The sequence below is a fragment of the Bufo gargarizans genome, chromosome 7 (genome assembly GCF_014858855.1).
Source record: "Bufo gargarizans isolate SCDJY-AF-19 chromosome 7, ASM1485885v1, whole genome shotgun sequence".
In the NCBI taxonomy this organism is placed as follows: Eukaryota; Metazoa; Chordata; class Amphibia; order Anura; family Bufonidae; genus Bufo; species Bufo gargarizans.
In genome coordinates, this window is record NC_058086.1 from 23,690,268 (window position 1) to 23,714,187 (window position 23,920).

The following is a 23,920-nucleotide window of genomic DNA, read 5'->3' on the forward strand; positions in this document are numbered from 1 at the left end:
TGCTTGGTAGACATGCTGTAGACCGGCAGTGAAGTGGTTATGGGGAATATACAATCTGTAAGACGCTTGTTGTGTGGGTTACGAGGACTGTAAATGATATTTATGCGTCCATTAGGAGGTGGTGAGGATGCGGCCGGTGTGATTTAGCTCGGTTACACGGCACATGGGTGACGGATGACACCGGTTATGGATTATAAATTCCCGGTTAATGTTCTGTGGTGAGGCGGCCACACCTGGATAGCTCCGGCCCTTCATTGTTTGGCTGCGGTAAAACAAAAGGCAGAACCAATATTTTCCAGAATTAATGGCAGCAGATGGGCCGAGGTTCATTAGCCAGGATGGAGACGGAGCGTCAGCTCCAGGAACCGAAATCTGTAATTATAAGAGCTGGTGAGGTGTGCCCAACATACAGAGCCCTGAGCTCCTCATGGAGGAACATGTCACATACACAGGATGGGAAGGAGGAAGATGGACGTGAGCATAGAAACTATTCTACAAGTATCAAGTAAAGAGATAAAATATAGAGAGATGAGAGAGGTGGAGAGAGAGGTAGAGAGAGGTGGAGAGAGATGAGAGAAAGATGAGAGAGGTAGAGAGATGAGAGAGGCGGAGAGAGAGATGAGAGAAAGGTGGAGAGAGGTGAGAGGTGGAGAGAGAGATGAGACAGAGAGATCAGAGAGATGAGAAAGAGGTGGAGAGAGATGAGACAGAGAGATGAGAGACGTAGAGAGAGAGAGGGGGAGGGATGAGAGAGATGAGAGGTAGAGAGAGGTGGAGAGAGAAAGAGAGAGATATGAAATGGGTAGAGAGAGACATGAGGCAGAGAGAGATGAGGTAGAGAGAGAGAGATGAATAGTGTGACACAGTGAGGGGTTATGTCTGGCAAGGCAGGTATTTTCCTCCCAGCATGTGCAGCTGGGCTGGTTTCCAGCCAGGTGAGGTCAAATACCGGACCGGAGTTTAAGTTCCGATCCGGGTTTTGGCTGCACCTGGCTGTCCTTAAATAGGCAGCTGGATTCAGCAGAGAGGTCTCTGTTTTTAGGATCTGAGGCTTTGTGCCGTGCTGAAGGGCTGAGAGCCGCACACTGGGGAAACAGGCCCCCTAAAGCCTGCTGTGGACTACTGGAGGCAGAACTGCCAGCAAGGTGACTTGTGTTATATGAACTTTCCATTGTGTGTGAATTAACACCAAGACTGCAAAGTGACGTGCTGTTTTCTGCAATTGCCTCAAGTGTGAATAAACACTGAGGTTTTGAGTTAAGAACTTGCATTTTGCCTCTGTACTGCGCCCGCTCACCCCATCCACCAGAGCGAAACCCCACAATAGATATGAGACAAAGTCATAGATGCTCCAGGATTGTTATTACATGGGAATTGCCGGTAGTAACTAAATAGCCACATCAGGAGAGGTGACGGCTCCTCTTTAAATATCCTAAGGGGAATTATCCTAAATTTCCTAAGCGTCGGATAACCCTCCACCTGGTGCACTGCACATGTGCGGAGACGTTTACTAGGCCTCGGATAATCACCCATAAATCATGATCCGTCCTCTACCACTCCTTGGAGTATTTATCCGGAGATTATATTGGTGAAGGTCTATTCTCTATCTATATGGCAGTATTTTTTACCTATTGTCTAATGTTTATAGTAGTGTCAGGTCCCTTTATATTGATGAGCCCAAACATGTCTGAGCCAGGGACATTATAAGATTAAGCGTCGTGCCCAAGGTCATAAGCCGGCAAGGAAATCAAACAGACTCTCCTAGTTCCGACAGGCTCATTGTTCTCAATCAGTAGAGATATTGACCGGTTTACACCCTTCTAGTCACCTTAGAAAAATGTATAAAACAAACCCATCGGTACTGTATTCCATCAAATCCGGAGATACTCGCCATTTACATCAAGAATATAAAATAATGTTATTAATATAATGAATAATTTCTGCTATTGCTGGTCCATGTTACTTCTTCCCATACAAGTAGTAAGGTGCTCTTCTAAGATAGATAGATATATAGATATAAGATATATAGATAGATAGATATAAGATAGATATAAGATAGATAGATAGATATAAGATATATAGATATATAGATACATAGATAGATAGATTAGGCTACAGAGTTCATTGTAAAGTCTCTGATGGACAAGGGCAGAGAAGGAGTTGATGGTAAAGTCCCTAATGCTCCATTCACAAATTTTCCTTGGGGGGGGGGGGGGGGGGGGGCTGTGCGCCCTTGACTATTGCTCAGTTTGCTACTACCTAAAACTGACCCACATGAAGTATGTCATATATCTTAAATGTTTTCAACCCTATAGATTCTTATTTGTGACACCACATTCAGTTTTCTGCCTGAAGGAATAAAGCTGCTTACTTCACTTATGTTAATGTATACCTTAAATGCTGATTCATTTTGCATTTTTCTGACGCAGTGCTCCAAATCACCTGTGTGTACATAGAACTGAATGTCAAAAATTCAGACTACCTTCAGCCACCACTAGAGGGAGCTTACGAGTTACTGTGAACTGTTTTGCAGCAAGCTCCCTCTAGTGGCGACAGCCTGAATGGTATCATTTAATTGTCTATCAAGGGGATTTGGAGCTCTGACTGTTATAAAAATATCTGCGTTGGGAATGCTGAAATATTAACAGAAAAGGCGCTCTTAAGAGAGTTCCCGTTAACACATGAATGGCATCCTAGATCATGTTTACAGGGTCAAAGCTTTTTCCCTTTGAAGAGGTATTGGTACAGAGAGCTCTTTGAGTTGGAGCTAGATTTATGCGGTTTTGCTAAATTAGACCTTCATGTAGAAGAGGCGCTCATCACTGGCTGCAGTGGAAAAATCCTGCTTATAAAGGATTGTATTCAAACATTACTTTGCCTGTGAGAGAGGGGAGCTATTCTGCGATGCGAGGTGTATACGAAGGTGTATACAAAGATCTATCTTTTGTCTGGGCACTCTGGGTCTGATCCAATTACAAACTTAAAGGGATAATACAATACCAGTATTTAAAGGGATCGTCCACTTTGGACAATACATTGGTCCCTAAGGATGAGCTTTATTAAGGGGTCTCCTGAGGCTGAGTCATCCAGTGATCAGCTACAATCTGTGGTGGAACCTGGAAGCAAGTGTTAAATTTCCCTGCAGTGCCACCACAGGTGAAACAAAGTATTGCACGGCAGATCTCATTGAAATCAATCGGTTGTCTGTGTAACGCATGGACGTGCCAGGACCTCCAGAGTCAGACATGCTCTTTATAGCTCCTGAGTATCCAAAATAGGGAGCTCTAATTAATGAACCCCTTAGTGACCACCAATACGCTTTTTTTTACAGTGGTCACTAATGGACCTTAGGCTAGGCTGCCGCCTTCTTATGGGGGCCTAGTCTAAGTGCTGCAAACGCTCAGCTTTCACATGAGGGTCAGGCTCCTGCTCTAAAATACCAGACCGACAGAAACCCCGATCTGGGAAGTTTAAACCCTTAGATGCCTCAGTAAAAAGCGACTGCGGCATCTAAGTGGTTTAGATGGAGGAAGCTCCCTTTGTCTCCTATTGGCACCTCGCAAATGAGATTGCAGGGTGCCGATGTCTTGGCATGGAAGCCTGGGGCCTAATGAAGGTCTCGGGCCTGCCTGCAGTGCAGTGTATCCCTATCGGGCTGTGCCTCTCTGGTCTGTATAGCACTGACAGTATAATTCTTTGCACTGCATTAGCAGTACAAGGTATTATAGAAGCAGTCAAAAGATCGCCTGTTAAAGTTCCCTTGTGGGACAAGTAAATGGTTAAAAATATTTTTAAAACATTCTGAGTTAAAAAAATATACCTTTTTTCCATTGAAAAAAAGCTTTTCAATGGAAAAATTGCAAAAATAAATCCCCTCCACATTTTTTATTGCCGCATCCGTAACAACCCACACTAAATAATATCATGTAATTTTGTCCTTTTAGTAAACGCCATAAAAAAGCCAAGAATTTTAGTTTTTTGCAAAAGTAATAAAAAGCTATCAAAAAGTGTTATGTTCCCCAAAATGATACCAACCACAAGTCGTTCCAACAAAAATCAAGCCCTCACACAGCTCTGTAGAAGAAAAAAGTTACCGGTCTTGGGATGTGGTGCAAAAGCATTTTCTTTTTTTATTGTGCAAAAGTAGTAAAATGTGACATAAAAAACAATATATTTGGTGTGGCTGTAATCGTACTGACCCAGATAATAAAGTTACCATATTTTGACATGTAAAAAATGTAGAGTTCTTGGAATGTGCCGATGAAAAATTTTTTGAAAAAGTGCTTGGTCACTAAGGGTTTAATACCGTAATGATATATCGTTTACCTATGTTTCGATATGAACTGATCAATATTTTTTCTCTATCACAGAATGATCACCATGCCACCAGGAACTGTCCTCCTCACCGCCTTGTGTTTTCTTGGCACCTCGTTCTCCGTCACGCAAGCCTATGTCACCTTCTCACGGAACAACACAATGTTCAACCACCTCACCCTGGACGCCTACACAGGGACTCTATATCTTGGTGCCACAAACTTTCTCTACCAGTTGACCGAGAATTTATTGCTTGAGACAGAACCAGTTCAGACTGGGCCCGTGTTGGACAGCAAGGATTGTTTACCCCCGGTCACCGCCGAATGTGCACATGTACAGAATACAAATAATCACAACAAGCTTTTGCTGGTGGTGCCAAGCCAAAAAGAGCTGATAGTATGCGGTAGCATTTTTCAAGGCATTTGTGAAAAAAGGCTCTTGGGATCTGTCAACGAGGTTCTCTTCAGACCCGAAAGACCTGTAGACTCTCAGTATGTGGCTGCAAATGATCCAAATGTCACCACAGTTGGCTTGGTTGGGCTTTCCAAGGATGGCACACCTCTCTTTTTCGTAGGAAGAGGCTACACCAGTAAAGGAGTGGGTGGTATTCCTCCCATCACCACTCGCAACCTGAATGGAGGAAGCGACTCCCATTCCGTCTTCTCATATGAAGAGACAGCCAAATTGGCCGTGGTTGGACGACTCTCGGAGTATAACCACCACTTTGTGAAAGTCTTTACTCGCCTGTCCAACGTTTATTTCCTATTTTATCGTCGTGACCTGAAATCACCCTCCCGGGAATATAAGACCTACATCTCACGTATTTGCCCCGATGACTCCCATTACTATTCCTACGTTGAGTTGCCTCTTAGTTGCCAAACTAAAGATGGTAGTAGGAGCTACAACCTTCTTCAGGCCGCCTATGTCACCCAGCCTGGAGAGAAGATGGCAAGGGGCGTCTTAAACACCAATGGAGATGTGCTCTTTGCGGTATTCTCCCAGTGGCATGCAGCTTCTGGAAAAGTTAGTGAAGAATCTGGTTTGTGCTTGTATCCTATGGAACTTATCGACCGATTGATCAATCAGACTAGAGACATCTGCTACACCAGGGATGGCAAAGATGAAGATGACAGAGAAGTGGCGTACATTGAATACGACGTGAAGTCCAACTGTGTTCAACTTCCTTCTGTGAGTATTGTTTTCAATTGTCCACACACAACCCAGGCAAAGTTGATATACTATATTAGACCACGTGTAGCTCCTCGGAGAGGAGAGTGTCATGTGCCATACATCACCCGCTGTGGTTGGGGTTTGACAGTGTTCTTGACCCGCTCTCAGGCCCTGTAATTTAGCATGGTAGCCTTACCCATATGCGTGTAACTGTATTATCCTCTGGTCAGACACCATGTCCAAAATTTAAAGTTAGTGTTCTTTTCTTTACATCCCCCCCCCCCCCAATGAAACTGTAGGAAACAACCTGCTCTGCTGACCCCTTGCCCATAGCTAACCATTGTGGGGTTTCGCTCTAGTAGATAGGGTAAGCGGGCGCAGTACAGAGGCAAAATACAAGTTCTTAACTCAAAACCTCAGTCTTTATTCACACTTGAGGCAATTGCACAAAACAGCACGTAACTTTGCAGTCTTGGTGTTAATTCACACACAATGGAAAGTTCATATAACACAAGTCACCTTGCTGGCAGTTCTGCCTCCAGTAGTCCACAGCAGGCTTTAGGGGGCCTGTTTCCCCAGCGTGCGGCTCTCAGCCCTCCAGCACAGCACAAAGCCTCAGATCCCCAAAACAGAGACCTCGCTTCTGAGCCCAGCTGCCTATTTAAGGACAGCCAGGTGCTGCCAAAAACCAGACCGGCACTTAAACTCCGGTCCGGTATTTGACCTCACCTGGCTGTAAATCAGCCCAGCAGCACATGCTGGGAGGAAAATACCTGTTTTCCCAGACAAAACCTCTCACTGTGTCACACCATCTGCAGTATATGTTGAAATCCAAACCCATACAGTAAGGTTCATCTAGGTAGGGTACGACTGCAGTCAACCCGTTTTCTTGTAGACTAAAAGTTGGGGTTGTAGTGATTCCAATACCTGGAAGGAGTAGAGTCTGGAGGAGAGGAAAGTCCGTCTTTACAAGATTTAGACCCATTTCCATTGCTAGAGTCTTAGCACATTACATGAATATGTTTTATGTTTGCAGGACACACTAGATGCTTATCCATGTGGCTCAGACCATACTCCAAGCCCCATGGCAAGCTGGGATCCCTTGGAAGCTGCTCCTGTCTTTGAGAGCCCAGACGCCCGCCTTACCGCCATTGCCGTCAACGTAGAAGAAGAACACACAATTGCATTTATCGGTGACCAAAAGGGACAACTTAATAAAGTAGGTGACCACAGTGCAACAAAAATGGCTGCAGTTGTGACCTCTATTATTTGTATCAAAGGAGTTTTCCAGAACTTATACATAGATGACTTTTCCTAAGGATAGGTCATCAGGATCAGATTATGGGGCAGGTTCAACAACCTGGACCCCCACTGATCAGCTGCTTTGGACAGCTGCTGATGCCAAAAGCTATACAGTGGATGGAAGGCTCCGTCTACTGTTCAGTATCTGTGTCGGTGTACTGCAGCTCAGCTCCTCATTCACCTGAAAAGGAACTGAGCTGCAGTACTCCGATACAGCAACTAAGCACTGGATGGAGCTCTCTGCTCCCGACTCCATCCACTGCATCTTTTTCAGTGTCGGCAGCTGCCCAAAACAAGTGATCGGCAGGGTTCCTGGGTGTGAGACCTCCACCAATCTGACATCAATGACCCACCAAGACAACAGGTCATCAGTATCTAAGTCCTGGGAAACCCTTTAAGATAACCTTGTCCCAGCATTGTGAACCCAGTTCCTGGAGCCACTGACCATCAGCTATTATAACTAATATACTGCAGGTGAAATATATTACATGGCGGGCTCTTCAAGTGAATGGACCTGGTCCACCAAAATGGGATTGTGATGGGAACCTAATTAGGTCTTCCTAATTCAGAATATAAAAACATTTCTTCTCAGTGGTCACAGAGGGTTCATTTTTGTCTTGCACGCCTTGCAGAATCCAATACCTACAATACTTTGGGGCGCTGCACTGCTCGGGTCTCAGGAGCCACATTTTCCTGCCGTCAGTCAATGTGATATGTCTCCATCTGCCATCTACAGAACATGGATATTTCTGTTTATGGGAGGAGAAGCTAGCTACGTCCTTTCTCACTGGTGTCATGGTTAAGCTGCACCTCCCAACGTTCATCCTAATATTATAAAAAAATAACTAGTAGTAATGTTTGTGATCCTTCTAACTCATACATGATGGCAGGGCTGATGGGACTCACTTGGGCGGTAGAGTCAAAGCAGGTCCTGTGTCTACCCCATCCATAGCTTAGGAAAATCTAGATAGCCTTCCCAAGCTCAATGGGTTGTCCTCTACATGGGTTTGACCAGTACAGATGCCGACTTGCCTTTTGTACAAGTCAATAAAAAGTTGGCTACCAGGTCATGAGACGAAGACCCACGGCATCTAATATGGCGGACAATGGTCCATGTCAGACAGGTACTTGTTGTCTAAAAGGAGGTGAAATCTTATCTGATTTTTGGTATGGGAATAGAAGATAACAACTCCATGCAGAAGTTACTCTAGTACCTAGACCTTAGTTTTCCAAAAATAAGCCTCCCTCCCTTTTATGACTGGAACATGCCCGTGTGCCGCGGGAGTCAATGGTGCATAACCTCCGTAGCAGACCTGGAGATAACAGTATAATTGAACCATGTTCCTCCGCTGCTCAGGCGCTTCTCAATTTTAATTGTTCATTTAGACCTAAATTACTTTATATGCAAATACAAGCCAACTATGGAGTCGGTGATCCAGTCACCTGCGGGATTTTCCAATTTCAGTCTGATGCCTGCAAACCTGACTTTTTTGTATAATGAGTTTAGTTCACTATATACAGACAGCATTCAGACCGTTTATGGACCTGACTGCAGCCCAAGCAATGGGGGTGCCAGTTCAAGGACCCCAACGATGGAATCTTCCATTCAGAGATATAGGGTCCTATTGTGTACTTCTGTATTCAAGACGCAACCAAGGGCAGAAGGTAGAACTCTTAAAGGGGTTGTCTAAGTGTTTAATACTGATGACCTGTCCCGGCACCCCCGCAAGTCAGCTGTTTGAAGAGGCTGCAGTGCTCCGGAGAGCACCATGACCTTCTCGCAGCATACCAAGGACAGCGCCGTTCATTGTATAGTGGCGGTGCTTGGTATTGCAGCCCAGACCCATTCACTTAAATCAGGAATGCTCAACCTGCGGCCTTCCAGCTGTTGCAAAACTACAACTCCCAACATGCCGTAATAGCTGTAGGCTGTCCAGGCATTCTGGGAATTGTAGTTTTGCAACAGCTGGAGGGCCGCAGGTTGGGCATCCCTGACTTAAATGATGACTGAGCCCCATCTAGGCCATGTGAGCGACGAACGTCACGTTGCATGGCTGGCCTAGGAAGAGCCGACAGCGCTCTGTCTCTTCAAACAACTGATTGGCGGGGTCCCGGGAGTCGGACCCCCACCGATCAGATACTGATGAGCTATCCTAAGGAAAGGCCATCAGTATTAAATTCCTGGACAACCCCTGTCAGCCTCCAGATCTAGACTGGTGTGGCCCCTGTGAAGTGCCGGTCCCTCTATGTGAGACCTTGACTTTTTCAGTAGGAAAAAAAAATGCCATGTGAACCTGGTCATACAGAGCAAGGTCGCGGTGATATTTGGCGCTGATCTTGTTGTTTTTTAGCCGGTCACTGACCGCATTAGGTGGCTTAACTGTACGTCATGGGTCTGATCCCTAAACATGGCGCCCGCTCGCACGTGCAGCGGGCGCCTTAGCCGCAGGGTTTCTGCTATTTTAAATAGCAGAGACACGACGCAGCACATGTATGTGATCAGCCATAAGGGTGATCGCATACATCTTACCCTTCAGATGTCGTGATTAAATGTGACCACAACATCTGCGGAGACGGGAAACCCGAAGTCGCGCGCTTCCGGTCCGGTAACCGCTTTTCCCGGCTGAGATCGGGGAACCTGTTACCTTGCACTAATTGACCGAAGCCTCAAGCAGGCTTCAGAGTCAATTAGATGTATATATCAATACAGGCCACTAGGTGGCAGCCTTGTATTGATATAGTGCAGGGATGCTCAACCTGCGGCCCTCCAGCTGTTGTAAAACTACAACTCCCACGATGCCCTTCTGTAGGATGATAGCTGTAGGCTGTCAAGGAATGATGGGAGTTGTAGTTTTGCAACAGCTGGAGGGCCGCAGATTGAGCATGCCTTATATAGTGCAAATGAAGTCTTCAATGATGGCTATTTAGCTATCACTGAATACTATGGGCAATCGAATAATTGCCAGTTATTGTCACCCATGGTGTACGGTAAAAAGTACGGTAAAAAAAAAAGTTTTTACAAATATAAAAAAAAGATTAAAATCTAAAAGTTCAAATCACCTCCCTTTCCTTACTAAACCAATAAAAAAAATAAACATCATGGGCATCGCCGTGTGCAAAAATGCCCATACTATTAAAATATAACAATATTAATGGCATATGGCAAATGGCGTAGAGGGGGAAAAAAAAAATGCCAATTTGCCATTTTCTGTCACTACCCAATAATTTTTTCAAAAAAGTGATCAAAAAGTCGCACACACTTAAAATTGATATCACTGAAAAGAACAGATCGTCCTGCAAAAAAATGAGCCCTCACACAGCCCCGTACACATAGCTACAAAAAAAGTCATAGGGGTCAGAATATGGTTATGAACCTTTTTCCTCAAAGGTTTTAATTTTTTTTTCAGTATTAAAATGCAAGAAAAATGATACAAGCGTGGTATCGTTGGAACCGTACTGACCTGGAGAATTTTACTGCATAGTGTACAGTGTAAATCTAATAAAAACCTTTATCAGAATTGCGTTTTTTCCCAATTCTACCCCATTTGGTATTTTTTTCCCACTCCCTACTACATGGTATGCAACCGTAAATGGTGCCATTAGAAAGTACAACTTGTCCTGCAAAAAAGAAGCCCTCATAAGGCTATGTGAATGGAAGAATAAAAAAGTTAGGACTATGGGAAGGCGGGGAGTGAAAAACGAAAACGCAAAGATGGAAAATCCCAGGGTCCTTAAGGGGTTAAGCAGCTAATTTGTACTCAAGCAAAATTCCTGCTGCCCGTTCGCCTGGATCAAATCGTATTACAGCCATTTCCTGTTCACACGAGCAGCGCTCTGCGCAGGATTCGCGCTGGAGCTCCCAGAGAAATCACCAATGATAACATGGCTGGAGGAGAAAACCCGTTCTGATACGTCAGCCATCCTCAGACATTGGTCAACCGCGCTCATTGCCCGTTTTCCTTCCGCTGCCCCCCTCTTGCCCCTACCTGGTGCTGCCTTAGGTGGCCTCATTGGTGGTGCACCTCTGCTTAGTTGGTATCTTGACACAATTCCTTGTAATTTTGTTTTTTCCAGGTATTTTTTTGTCTATGGAATGATCCTAATGGGTTACGTTGGATGAGAAACAGCGCCCCCTTAATCTATAGGCTGTGCCTGGTATTGAAGCTCAGTCCCATCCCAGTGAAGCCATTTCACAGCTAACATTTGATTTGCACTGGAACTATAGAGATCCAATAATCTGAAGGATGCAATATTAGAGTCATACTGTATTACTTCCATACAGGGGTCAATTTGGCATTTCTGGTGTCCCAAGCAAACTTTTGGGGACCCCCGTCACGGCACTAATCTTCACCACATCGGACAATCACTCCACCCCATTGCATCACTTAGCTCTGCTCTATTATATTTGCCAAGCTCCACCCCCATCAGCCCACCAAGCTCCGCCCATCTGCCTGCAAAGCCTCAGACTCAGCTTAGCAGTGCAGCCTGGACGCCCCTACCACTTGTCTACAGCCAGAAAGGGCCCCTCTCCCTGCCTGAGCCCCTACTTAGCATAGGGCACTAGGGGCAGCTTAGTGCATGTGTAGAATCCCCATTTATTAAGTTCAATAGCAGCTACATAAATCTGTCTGCAGTGAGCTCCCCCTAGTGGCAGCTGCAGATCACCAGGATTTTTATGGTATGCAGGATCAGACTACACAGGGTTTGTTTGTAGTCTGTAACCATGGTGATGCATGGGTCCGCCCTTTAGTCATTTAGTCAACTTGTTGCCAGCAGTGGGCCCCAAGCATTTGCTTGCTGTGCATGGTGGCAAAGCCTGCCACTACATAATGCAAATGTCTAAAAATTATTTCCTTCCCGGTCCCTAGTATAGAGCATAAATGGGTCATGTTGGAAAGGATTTTGTCTTCTTTGACAGGACAGAATATTTCCATCTTGGGTTCATGAATTAATACAAAGTAATATTTAATTTACGGAAATTTCTTCTGCCGAGCCCGAGCTACCTAGTCCGAGTCCTAACATGCATCCAGCTGTCCTTAGGTACAGCAATGTATAATAAGGACCCCATAGCAAGAAATCAGAGTTATCCCATCCCAGGATGGGGGTCATGCTGTTTCGTGAGAACTATCCCCCCCCCCCCTTATTCCTCCCCAATCCTGGAATTGAAGGGCCGAGCACCATCTTAAACCTATCTCTTGTGGCATTTTAAGCCCAGCCCAATATCAATGTCAACACCCTAGAAACGCCCCTATCATGCAAATTTATAGAAGTCCCGCCCCTGAGGTACCAAAAACAATGACTTAAATGCACAAATGGGTGCCGCAGCACAAATTCCCTCCCTACTTGGATATCAGTAGAAAGTTGGCCTCCAGGAATATAACTCTATGAAACCAAAGGCTGTGACGTGAGATCTTATCCAAATGTAGATGATATTTTGTCCGCCTTGACTAATTTGCAGCATGCGTCAATGCGGTTTCAGCAAAGTAGCCGCCTCTCCTTTATGTTGATTCTTTGCGGAAACCTGGAAGCCTGTAGGTGATTTGAGCGCGGCCGTTTGCTTCCAATCACATTATCTAATAAAACGCCTCATGTCTGGCTTTGGTGATCGCATACATGTACAGCGTCGGTGTATATAATGTAAATGGTGTCGCTGTGGCCCAGTCCCTTTATCCTTTCAATGACATATACAATAGAGAGTTGTGTAGGACAGCACTCTCGGGTTATGAGTTAATTGGTATGGCTCCCGAGCACTTTCCAATTCATAGCACAGTCGCCTCGCCAGTTTACGAATTACGTGCCCGAACTTTATAAAACATTGTTGCCTTTTTTTATGTTTTCCAATGTTGGTTCTCCACTGCCACCTAGTGGTGAAGTGTGGGATTGAAGGTCCTGCTCAAGGTCGAGTAAACCTGACCAGCCGCTCAGAACAACCTTGTTGCTACCGTATGATGGATTGGTCAGGGACGGTATTAGGATCTGAAGGAGCAGATAGCTGAGAAATGACTCCAGAAGGTGACATTATGTCTCTACACAATGCTCAGGCTTCAGATTGCTTGCCTAATAAACTCCAGTGTGTCACAAGCTTCCACACTGAGGACCGCTGCTTGCAAAATGAGATTTCTCCCTAGCAACAACCAAGTAAAGCAGCTCCAGGAATATCATGCGGTGCCAATATCAAATCCTGGGCACCCTTCCTTGAATGACATGGATACGTATGGATAGATCTCTTCATAGAATTGCCAGCGCTCATTTTTGTGATATTTGCATCTGGGCTAATGAAGGGGTTACACAAAATCATAGGGCACTAGGAGCAGCTTAGTGCATATCGAATCCCTATTAAGTTCAATAGGAGCTGCATAAATCTGTCTGCAGGGAGCTCCCCCTAGTGGCGGCTGCAGATCTGCAGAATATTTATGACTCCTCTGTAGAAATCATGCAGGATCAGACTACACAGTTTTCATAGGAGCTGTATACACAAAACGACAAGAGTATTTTTGATCAAGAATGCCCACATATTTCCTTTGCACTCATTTCATACTCTGTTTTCTTATTTTCAGATTAAGATCACTGCCTTATTTATCATTGGTGATACATGAGAAATCTCCTTTGTTAGGCGTAGAGAGTACTAACATTGTGATTTCCCATCTTCAGGTCTACCTGGGAGGTAACAATGATGCCCGGCTGTATGCCAGTGTGCCCACACAGTCCAACACCGCCGTTTCTGCTGACCTGCTGTTTGATCAGCCAGAAAAAAATCTGTACATCATGACTCATTCCAGGGTAAGGGAGAGATGTAACCATTACATGGCTTGGAGAAAGATTTAAAGGTTATGTACGCCTTTTGGGGGCATTTTTTATGATTGCATTTTACTCATTTAGGCCTAAAAATATTTTTATTTAGTTGGTCCTTATTAAAAATGTTCAGCCGTTTTTGAGTAACAGGGTTTAAAAAAAAATCTGTCTGTTTGCAAGTGGTGACAGTCTATTTTCATTGAATCCTGTCATCTGACAGCTCATGTGTAGCTCATATCTCTTATGTCCTGACCTCATGAACAGTCATTTTAGCTCAATTCTTATAAAACGGAAAAGGATATGGCTTAAATAGGTGTTTATGAGCCATCAGATGACCGGATTCAGAGAAAATAGAGAACATTGTGACTGCTTGCAAACAGACTGCTTTTTAACCCTTGTAGCTAAGAAACGGCTGAACATTTTTAATAAAGACCAATTGAAAAAATTATTTTTTAACCCAAAATTAGTAACATCTAATCATTATAAAAATGGCCCTGAACGTGTACATCGCCTTTAAGGCATCACTAACTTTTCAAAAAGTTTTGATCGGTGGGGTATGAGTTCTGACATTCACAACGATCTCTAGAATAAGGGAAGAGAAGTGCACGCGTATTATGCTTTTTCTCCTCACTGCACAAGACAGGCTACATGAAAGTCTGTGGGCCCGCCTGTATTCCGTCCTCTGTAGTGAGAAGAGAGAGCGCGGTGACTCAGCACTCAGACCCCCACCGATCTCCGAACATGTCTCTGTGGCATATTAAAAGTTTTTTGAAAAGTTAGTAACTCTTAAAGTAACTCAACGGACGAGACTCTTTAGAGAGTTACAATGTAAAGTAATTTTTACTAAAAAGTTTTTCTAAATACAAATCTTCTATTGTGAATGTAGCTCCTCCCATCATGCCTCAGAATGCAGCACAAATTTTACAGTCTCGCTATAATGGGAGGAGCTTTCTTCTTTGCTCTTTGGCGCCATCTGCTGAGCAGACAAGGAACTGTTCCTTCAAAGTGCTTGTCACTGTCTGAAGCCATTTACTGGTCTTACAGTCCAAGATGAATGTGTTTTACGACTATCTTACATACTGCTGAATGTTTTGGACACTGATATGACTCTTTACAGGAAGCATTTTTATTTCTTTATCATCTTCATACATAATATTAGTTTTCAGATGGCGGTCACAGTGAGGTGACATTTACGGTGTAGATTTATACACTTATAGTATAAATTATTATATATGCGCTTTTATATGTTCCACTGTTCTCATTGCTAAGGATATTCTGCTATTTGTGTCCTCTTCAGATTACAAAGTTGCCACTTTCTGAATGTTCCCAACATCCAGACTGCACATCATGCCTTAGTGCCGGAGATCCTTACTGTGGTTGGTGCGTTCTCCATGGAAAGTAAGTGTCATGTCATAGAGCAAAAGATTTGTGCATTTGGCTTCGTTATCCATTTAGGAAGCATTTGAGAAGTCTTCAGGCCCGTTCACTTTTTTTCACATTTCGTTATGCTCAAAATAAAAAACAAGTCCAGATTCCCCATCATTCTGCACCCAACATCCCATAATGAGAAAGTGAGGACAGAATGTTAGAAATCTGGGCTGATTTATCTAAAAGGAAAAACGATCAAAAAAGTCTTCACACCCTTTACTTAGGACGTAGTTGAAGCCCCTTTGGCAGTGATTACGGCCTCTAGTCTTCTTGGAGATGATGCCACAAGGTTTGCACATCTGGATTTGAGGATGTTCTTCCATTCCTCTCTGCAGATCCTTTATCTAGCTCTGCCAGGTTGGATGGGGACCGTCAGTGGACAGCCATTTTCAGGTCTCTCCAGAGATGTTCCATTGGGTTCAGGACTCTGGCTGGGCCACTCAAGAACATTCAGCCCCTAAGCCTCTCCTGTGTTGTTTTGGCTGTGTGCTTAGTCACTGTCTTGTTGGAAGGTGAAACTTCACCCCAGTCATGAGGTCCAGAGCTCTGGATCAGGTTTTCATTAAGAATATTTCTGTACTTTACTCCATTCAGCTTTCCCTCAACCCTGAATGGTCTCCCTGTCCCCCCAGCATGATGCTGCCACCACCATGCTTCACTGTAGGTGGGAATTGTATTGCTTAGAATTGAGGCTAAAAAGTTCATTCTTCATGAGACCAGAGTCTTGTTTCTCATAGTCTGAGGGTTTTTTAGGTGCTTTTTCTGCAAACTCCAGGCAGCTTTCATGTGTATTTTACTGAGGAGAGGCTTCATTCTGGTCACTCTGCCATAAAGCTCCAGATTGGTGGAGGCTGCAGTGATGGTCGACTTTCTGGAATTTTCTCCCATCTTCCACACAAGATTTTTGGAGCTCAACCAGAGTGACCATGGGGTTCTTGGTCAACTCTCTTACCAAGGCCCTTCTCCTCTGATTACTTAGTTTTGTGGGGCGGCCAGTTCCAGGAAGATCCCTGGTTGGTCTATACTTAAGGAGGCCAATGTGGTCTTGGGAACTTTCAGTGCAGCAGAAATGTTTTTTGTCTTCTTCTCCAGATCCGTGCCTCCACACAATCCTGTCTCTGAGCTCTACAGGCAGTTCTTTCCTCCTCATGGCTTGGTTTTTGCTCTGATATGCATTTTCTGCTGTGAGACATTATATAGACAGGGCTGTGTCTTTCCAAATCACATCCAATCACCTCAATTGACCACAGGTGACTCCATCAAGGTGTTGAAACAGCTTAAATATGATCAAGAGAAATGTGAGGCCACAGAACGAAATGTCAAGTGTCATAGGAAAAGGTCTGAATTCTTATGTCCATGTGAATTTTTAGCTTTTCCTTTTTAATAAGTACAGTCCCCTAGAGGATGGACTGAAGCAGCGGTTCATTCAGGGAACTTGAGACCCCCATTCATGTGATTAGTGGGGGACCCAGTAGTCTTACCCCCACCAATGAGAAACGTATCCCCTGTCCTGTGGATAGGTGATAGGTTTCTATCTTGGGACAACCCCTGTAAAGGGATATTCCCATCACAGACAATGGGGGCATATCACTAGGATATGCCCCCATTGTCTAATAGGTGCAGGTCCCACCTCTGGGACCTGCACCTACACGGAGAACGGAGCAGGGAAAATAGTAGAGGGTGCACTGCGCATGCGCAGCCACCCTCCATTCATTTCTATAGGGCTGCCGAAAATCGCCAAGCGCTGGCACGCTATTTCCGTCGACCCCATAGAAATGAATGAGAGCAGGGGCTGCGCATGCGCAGTGCGCTTCCATTTACGTGTGTGGGAACAACGGGGAGCAGCGCTTGGTGGTGGCTGGACCCCTGGAAAACTGACGTCCTCCAGCCACAACTCTCCCCACTTCGTTCTCGTAGGTGCGGTGGGACCCGCACCTATCAGACAATGAGGGCATATCCTAGCAATATGCCCCCCATTGTCTGTGATGGGAATACCCCTTTAAGTCTCCGTCGATATCACATTTAGGAGCCTCCCTTGATGTATACGCCAGGACATATACATTAAACAGATTCCTATAATAGATGACATATAGCACCCATCAGCCATAGGGGCTCATTGTAAAAAACATAAATGTCTAGCAGTGTCATAGTGTGATATACCAGCCCTACAGAGGACTCCGCTCGCCAATGTGAAGCAGTGGGCGCAATGGAGCCCATTATATGACCTTAAAAAGGAGTTGTCCTACAAAAAATATTCAGCAGTTTTCAACCCAGCACCTGGATCTGAATACGTTTGTAACTGAATGGAATTAAAAATCTTACTTAACCACTGAGTTTTTCAATAAAATGTATCTTTTTAGCGCCACCTGCTGTTTGTATTTTCCTTACTTCTTTATCCACCTCGCTGAGGTGGACGAACATGCTCAGTCCCATCCTTCAGCTGCCTCCTGAATTGTGATAGGGAGAGAGCTGCAGCAGAAAGGACGCACCCCCTAAGCTGCAGCAGACAGGGCACGCCCCCCGAGCTGCAGCAGACAGGGCACGTCCCCCGAGCTGCCAGTCTGATATAAATCTAGCAGAGCAATGAATGGCAAAATCTCTGGATCTATACGAGGTACAGGGCTGGCTCTAGCTTATATGTCATTTCTGTAAGAAGCTGTAAAATACATGTGACATATGGCCTTCCCTATTGTCAGATTGGTCAGATGACACCTTACGGCCCAGCGCCGAACCTAGTCCAGCTTCTTAAACCCTTAGTGATCAACTGTTGCAGCCATGGCCACTACAGGGTATTGCACACTGGCCAATCACACAATCCTATGCACTAAGAGGGTTTATGGACAGGGATTTTCATACAAGGAGGTGGGTTTCACTTATTTTAGGATAGTCATAGGGACTTGACAGCTCAGAGAGGGCGTCATCCACAAAACCCCTCTCTGCGGGTGGAAGGGGCAAGTGTCAACCTCTGATTCCCTCCTGCCTGTTTACTTGCCCACAGATGTAGCCGGAGGCACGAATGTCTGCGTTCAGGAGAGAAGAACCAGTGGCTTTGGGCTCACGATGAGAATCAGCGTTGCCTGACCGTGCAATCGCTGAGCCCAGCAAATATCAGCAAAGAGGAGAAGAGAAACGTGAGTATGCCGGCAAGGCCATCGCAAGGGGCCTGGAAGATGATGGGTGGCATGGGCGCCTGGAGGCCACTCTACCTTTGGCCAAAGTATTTAGATACAAGGCAAAGGCAGCAACCTGAATCTTTTGCCCCAGGTGAAGGAAGACCAAGCTATTGGGTGCAAGACGGAGGTTGTCCCGCAGACCAGATAGATGACAACGGTCACCCATTTGGCTCACATCCTTCTTGGGCACATCTTGCTTCAATGTCAAGGGTTTTGTTAACTTTGTCGTCTTGTTTGTACTTGCAGATCTTCCTTTCCATCCCTGACCTACCTTCTCTGTATCAAGAAGAATCCTACTCCTGTTTTTTTGAAGATTTCGAGAGCCGAGCAGTCAGGACAGAATTCGGAGTCATGTGCCCATCTCCTGACCCCAGCAAAGCCCCTGTGATCAAAGCAGGAACAGGTCAGTGGGATCTTCTAGGTTTGCTGGATCTTAGACCATTTATAAGAACGGGGGCAGAAGCCAGAGAGCTGCTTTCGCCTGCGCTCTGTTGTTACCCCTACTGTGTAATGCACTTTAGAAGCAGGATTTATCATTTACTACTCTAGGATTTTCTTGCAGATCATGTGCGGGTCAGACTACAGCTTCAGTTTGGGGCAGTGACCATTACCACTGTGGACTTCATCTTTTACGACTGTACAGCGGTGGCCCAACTCTACAAAAGTGCCCCGTGAGTATGAAATACTGCTGTGTAATACATCACTGATTCCACGTATAGTGCAATCTTCCCAATATGAAGGAAGGCACTTTAGTAGAGTCCAAGCTAAATAGAGAGATATATAGATATTAGATAGATAGATAGATAGATAGATAGATAGATATAAGATAGATAGATATTAGATAGATATAAGATAGATAGATATAAGATAGATATATATGAGATAAATATGAGATAGATAGATATGAGAGAGATAGATATGAGAGAGATAGATATGAGAGAGATAGATATTAGATAGATAGATATTAGATAGATAGATATTAGATAGATAGATATTAGAGATATAGATAAATAGAGAGATAGATAGATAAAGAAATTTAATCGAAATAGATACAATTATGCAAGATTTGTAATGTTTGTTTTCTTTGTGTAAATAATTTCAGGTGCCGTGGATGTGCAAGTAGTGAATGGGGGTGTAACTGGTGCATTCACCAACATCTCTGCACCCATAAAGCCACATGTGAAGAAGGGACAATTATTTACAATAAGTTGGTAAGTGCCTGTCTTTCTATCTCTCAGATGAGTCAGATCTATTTCTGTGGCTCCATTTGTCTCTTATTATACTGTGTGTTTCTCTCCATTTCCAGGCTCAGTTTCCTGTGCCCGAACCATCTCCAACTCCCATTTTTGTACCAGTACCAACATCCATAGTTGTTCCTACCACAATCTTTTTGACAACAACCCCTAGTCCTGTACCTGAGGCAACTACTACCACGACTCCCGCCACCACAACACCAACTGTCACAGAGACCACCCCTACACCAGTCCCTACCACTGTACCGACCACCCCCATTGTCACAACCGTGGTGACTACACCAGAAGTTACCACCACGCCTGAGCCTGAGCCTGAGCTGACCACCTTTGAACCCACTACTGAGGAACCTACTCCAGAAATAACAACTCAGCCTCCAACAGAAGAGCCAACCAATGTCCCCACCACGTTGCCAACCACTGTGCCCGTAGATGTTGTCACATCTCCAGCTGTCACAGATGCTACCACCTTCTCTGTCACGGATGACATTGATATGACTGAAGAGGTTTGGACAACCGAGAGCCCAACCACAGTTCCGGATACTACCGTGCCCCCATTAATCCAGGCACCTACCACATTGGATAACGAGAGTGAGATGACTTGGGTGCCTACCACCCTTCTACCACCACCAGAGGAGTCCACGTCTGCCGTCCCTCCTCTTCCAACCACTGACCAAACGCTTACTCTTCCATCTTTACCCGACTTTCCGGATGATCTAGAAACTGAAATTGCAGACACTGAAGAGCCACCGACGATTGTTATGGAAGAGCGAGGTAAAGAAAGCCTGGACCATACTGAAGCAGATGACTGGGTGGACTCCGCCAATGTGGAAAATGACACGTCCTCCTTCTCCGCTTCCACTATCCTCTCTGGCGACGGGGACGTTGAGGGAACATCGCCTCATTTTCCTACAATAATCGAACCAGACTTGGATTATCAGTTTGACGATCCGGGCTTTATAGAATTGGTAAGAATCCGGGTTGCATTAAATTGGAAAGAAAATGTCCCGAAAGCTTCAATTTTTTTTTCTAGATATTCAGTTTATGTCTTAAATATACTAGGTACGTAATTCTCACCCCTCAGTGATTTTGGCCTTAAAAACAGCTAAATTGTTTGCCCCCCCTCATTAGGTCGAACATAACTTTTTTCATGACTTTCATGGCAAACTGTAGATTTTTAGGGAACATTTTCAATAATTTAATGTATGCAGCCTTCAGTTTATTTTATGGGGCAAAAATGCATAAAATCGTATAAAAAAAGTGCTTTTTCAAATTTTTTTATTTTATAATTAACTGATCGGATCATAATTCATGCATTTTTATTTAAAGGATTATTTGGGATCTGGGAATATATATATATATATATATATAGAGAGAGAGAGAGATTTTATTTATTTTTTACCTTTTTGTCATTTTATTGTATATTTTATCGGAAAGGAGAAGCATGGGGATTGAACTCAGGAACAAGGGAAATATAACAGCAGGAAAGCAAAAATAAAAGAGATGGGATCTAGGATAAAGGAGGGAGACACAGTACTTAAAGGGGTTATCCAGGAATTGATATTGATGACCTATCACATCGGTGGGGGTCCGAGTCCCTGGGACCCCTGCCGATCAGCTGTCTCAGGAAGCCATGGCTTCCTGGCAGCTTTCCAAGAACAGCGCCTTACATTGTATAGTGGCCGTGCTTGGTGTTGCAGCTCAGCCGCATTTACTTGAATAGGGCTGAGCTGCACAGAGGCCACGGATGAATGCGACGGCACTGGCCTAGGAAGAGGCTTAGGTGCTCACGGAGCTCCACAACCTGTTTTAACAGCCGATCGGCGGGGGTCCCAGGAGTCGGATCACCAGCAATCTGATATTGATAACCTATCCTGAGGATAGGTTGTCAATATCATTTCCTAGGTAAGAAAAGAAGAGAGAATAGGGGACATTATTGTATTGTATTACCAAATTTTAGAAGGCAATTTTTTGCTGTGATATCTTTTTTTGCAAAATATTAGCAAAACGGTGATAAAAAATGTATACATTGAATTACTCACCTCACTCATTTCAGCAGACATAATACTGTAATACTTCATTTCACCTGTGGTGGTGCTGTTGGGAAATGGAACACTTACTCCCAGCTTTTCCAGCTGATCGCAGATGATTAGATCTTTCTAATAAAAAGGGCTTGTCTGTTAACAAGAGAAGTAGGAGATTCAGGTCATTCTGTCTACAGGATTAAGATTCCTGGAACGTTTCCTCCTTAGAGCGGGCAGTTTGAGGAGAGTTGGTACCTGCTTTTTTTTTTAAGAGCCTTTTAAATGTTCAGATTTTAATCAAAGTTCCTGAAGATCAAGGCTGCCATAAAATTTACCAGAGCGTTCGCCTCTGAGAACATGAGGTTTGGGAACTTGAGATTTATAGAAATTGGTAAAAAGTTCAGTTTTGTGAAGGATCTTGTGTTTAATTGATAATACCACGGCGTACCATGCCCGGTCTCCAGCTTGGCAGCGCCTCTGTGAAGAATTGTTAACGTATTGAGGGCTTTGCAGGGAAGCCAGCTGGCTCACGCTGAGGACAATTATGAGCCGGGACACATTATTTGAGATCTCTCTGGCATGCACATCCCACTGCTGTGAAAACCTCCTTTTGCCAGTGGAGCCAGCTGGCACAGAGCTGCCATGTCTCAGACAAGACACTGTGTTCAAGGACAGTTTCTTTTAGGTTGATGCCAGAGACCCTGTTTAACGAGAAAATGGTTAAAAATGTGACATCAGAAACTCTTTTATGGCCTAGGGCTGATTAATTTCATAATATACCTTTATTGCTGTTGGAGCCCAATTTTTCTGATGAGAGTTCCAAATCCACAGCACAGTCTAAAATCAAAGTTTCCTCTGCCTGCAGCCACCACTAGAGGGCTCTAAATTCACCTATAGAATAACACAGTATGCAGTAAGCTCATAAGCTCCCTCTAGTGGCGGCTGCAGGTAGACTAAAATGTATTATTTAATTCCATGGAGCTCTATCAGAAACATGCAACTTTGACCACTATACAGATAAGTTTATAAATGAATCAGCAAATTATGTTGGATCTAAATTGGTATAAAGTTTAAAGGTGGCAACATCCCATCTTATGCCTAGTGCAAGGCTTAAAGGGCATCTGTCAGCAGATTTTTACCTATGACACTAGCTTGGCAGCTGAAGACATCTGTGTTGATCCCATGTTCATATGTTCCCGCATTGCTTTAATATATGCAAATGAGACTCTAGGAGCAATGGGGGTGTTACCATTACACCTAGAGGCTCAGCTTTCTCTGTAACTGCTGTGTCCTCTCAGCTTTGATTGACTGGATCAGTTGTGATCACGTTTACCCTGCCTGGCCCTATCAATCAAAGTGCAGAGGGCGCGGCAGTTGCAGAGAGATCAGAGCCTCTAGGTGTAATGGCAACGCCCCTGTTGCTCCTAGCGGCTTATTTGCATATATTAAAGCATAATTTTTCTCAGCAATATGGGCACATGTGAACACAGATACCTTCAGCTGCCAAGCGCACATGCAACAGGTCAGCCAGTGTCATAGGGACAAAACTGCTGACAGATGCCCTTTAAAGGGGTGGAGGGAGTCAGTCTTTTGTGCCCTTTGACCCCCCCCCCCCCCTCCCACAATTGGTGGAGGTTAGACTTCTCTTTGGCTGTAGGTATTGGTGCACTATGCTGCACTAGGTTTTACATTTTGGCACCTGGTCAAGGTTCACATCTGATTTTTAATGTTCACTCAAACCCACATTATTTTTCAAATAGCAAATTATCTTTTTTTTCTTTACAGAATAAAGAGGAACTCTTCTGGGGTCCAGAAACATGTCCCTGTGTGCACAGTATTCAGAGCCCCTCTTTACTACCAGTGAACGTAGAGCGTAAAATAACATTACTTGGAAAAAACTTCCACCATTACCAGGTAATCCCAACATCCTGACAACTAACACTCTGGCTCATAATAGCTTTGTATGGATGCTTGGGCCGTGTGCAGCGTATGGTCCTTTTCTGGTGGCCATGCCCAGATACTATGCTGACAGGAGCTTGGGGTGGGTAAAAGAAAGCTGCACATGTATTCGTGCCCTTGGAAAAATTTAGAAGAAAAAATTATTTAAAATATTATTTTAGGGTAATGCATTTTTTTTAACCCCTTTCCCCTCTCCTATGTTCTTATAAAGGATTCCCAGTGGGACTATGAGTGTGTCCTAATTCTGGAGGGCAGGACACTGATAACAGATGCCTTTGTGGAGATGGATGCTATGGACTCGTCCAATTACTACATCACATGTCAACTGCACCAAGTAAGAAATGTAACAACTGTGACAACTACCACCTCCGTTACAATGCTCTTTGAGATTTGTCAGAAGATGTCATTAGTCAGGGTCTATGAGCCAAGCTGCTCGAAAATTACTAGATGACAGGGAGTCGCCTCCGCTCACCAGTGTCGTGTCGCCACCCCCACTAGCATTGCGTCG

General features: G+C 44.5%; 1 protein-coding gene across 1 annotated transcript in view; it reads left to right on the forward strand.

Annotated features, from left to right (window-relative positions):
- PLXNB1 (plexin B1) overlaps positions 1-23,920 on the forward strand; it is a 91,614-nt gene that overhangs the window by 47,596 nt on the left and 20,098 nt on the right. The window contains exons 2-12 of the mRNA XM_044301313.1: positions 4,371-5,502; positions 6,521-6,703; positions 13,438-13,566; positions 14,876-14,976; positions 18,005-18,137; positions 18,426-18,582; positions 18,742-18,850; positions 19,282-19,390; positions 19,486-20,397; positions 23,239-23,367; positions 23,624-23,746. Coding sequence (XP_044157248.1) covers positions 4,372-5,502; positions 6,521-6,703; positions 13,438-13,566; positions 14,876-14,976; positions 18,005-18,137; positions 18,426-18,582; positions 18,742-18,850; positions 19,282-19,390; positions 19,486-20,397; positions 23,239-23,367; positions 23,624-23,746 — 3,216 coding nt within the window. The 5' untranslated portion in view covers position 4,371. The remainder of the gene's footprint in view (positions 1-4,370; positions 5,503-6,520; positions 6,704-13,437; positions 13,567-14,875; positions 14,977-18,004; positions 18,138-18,425; positions 18,583-18,741; positions 18,851-19,281; positions 19,391-19,485; positions 20,398-23,238; positions 23,368-23,623; positions 23,747-23,920) is intronic.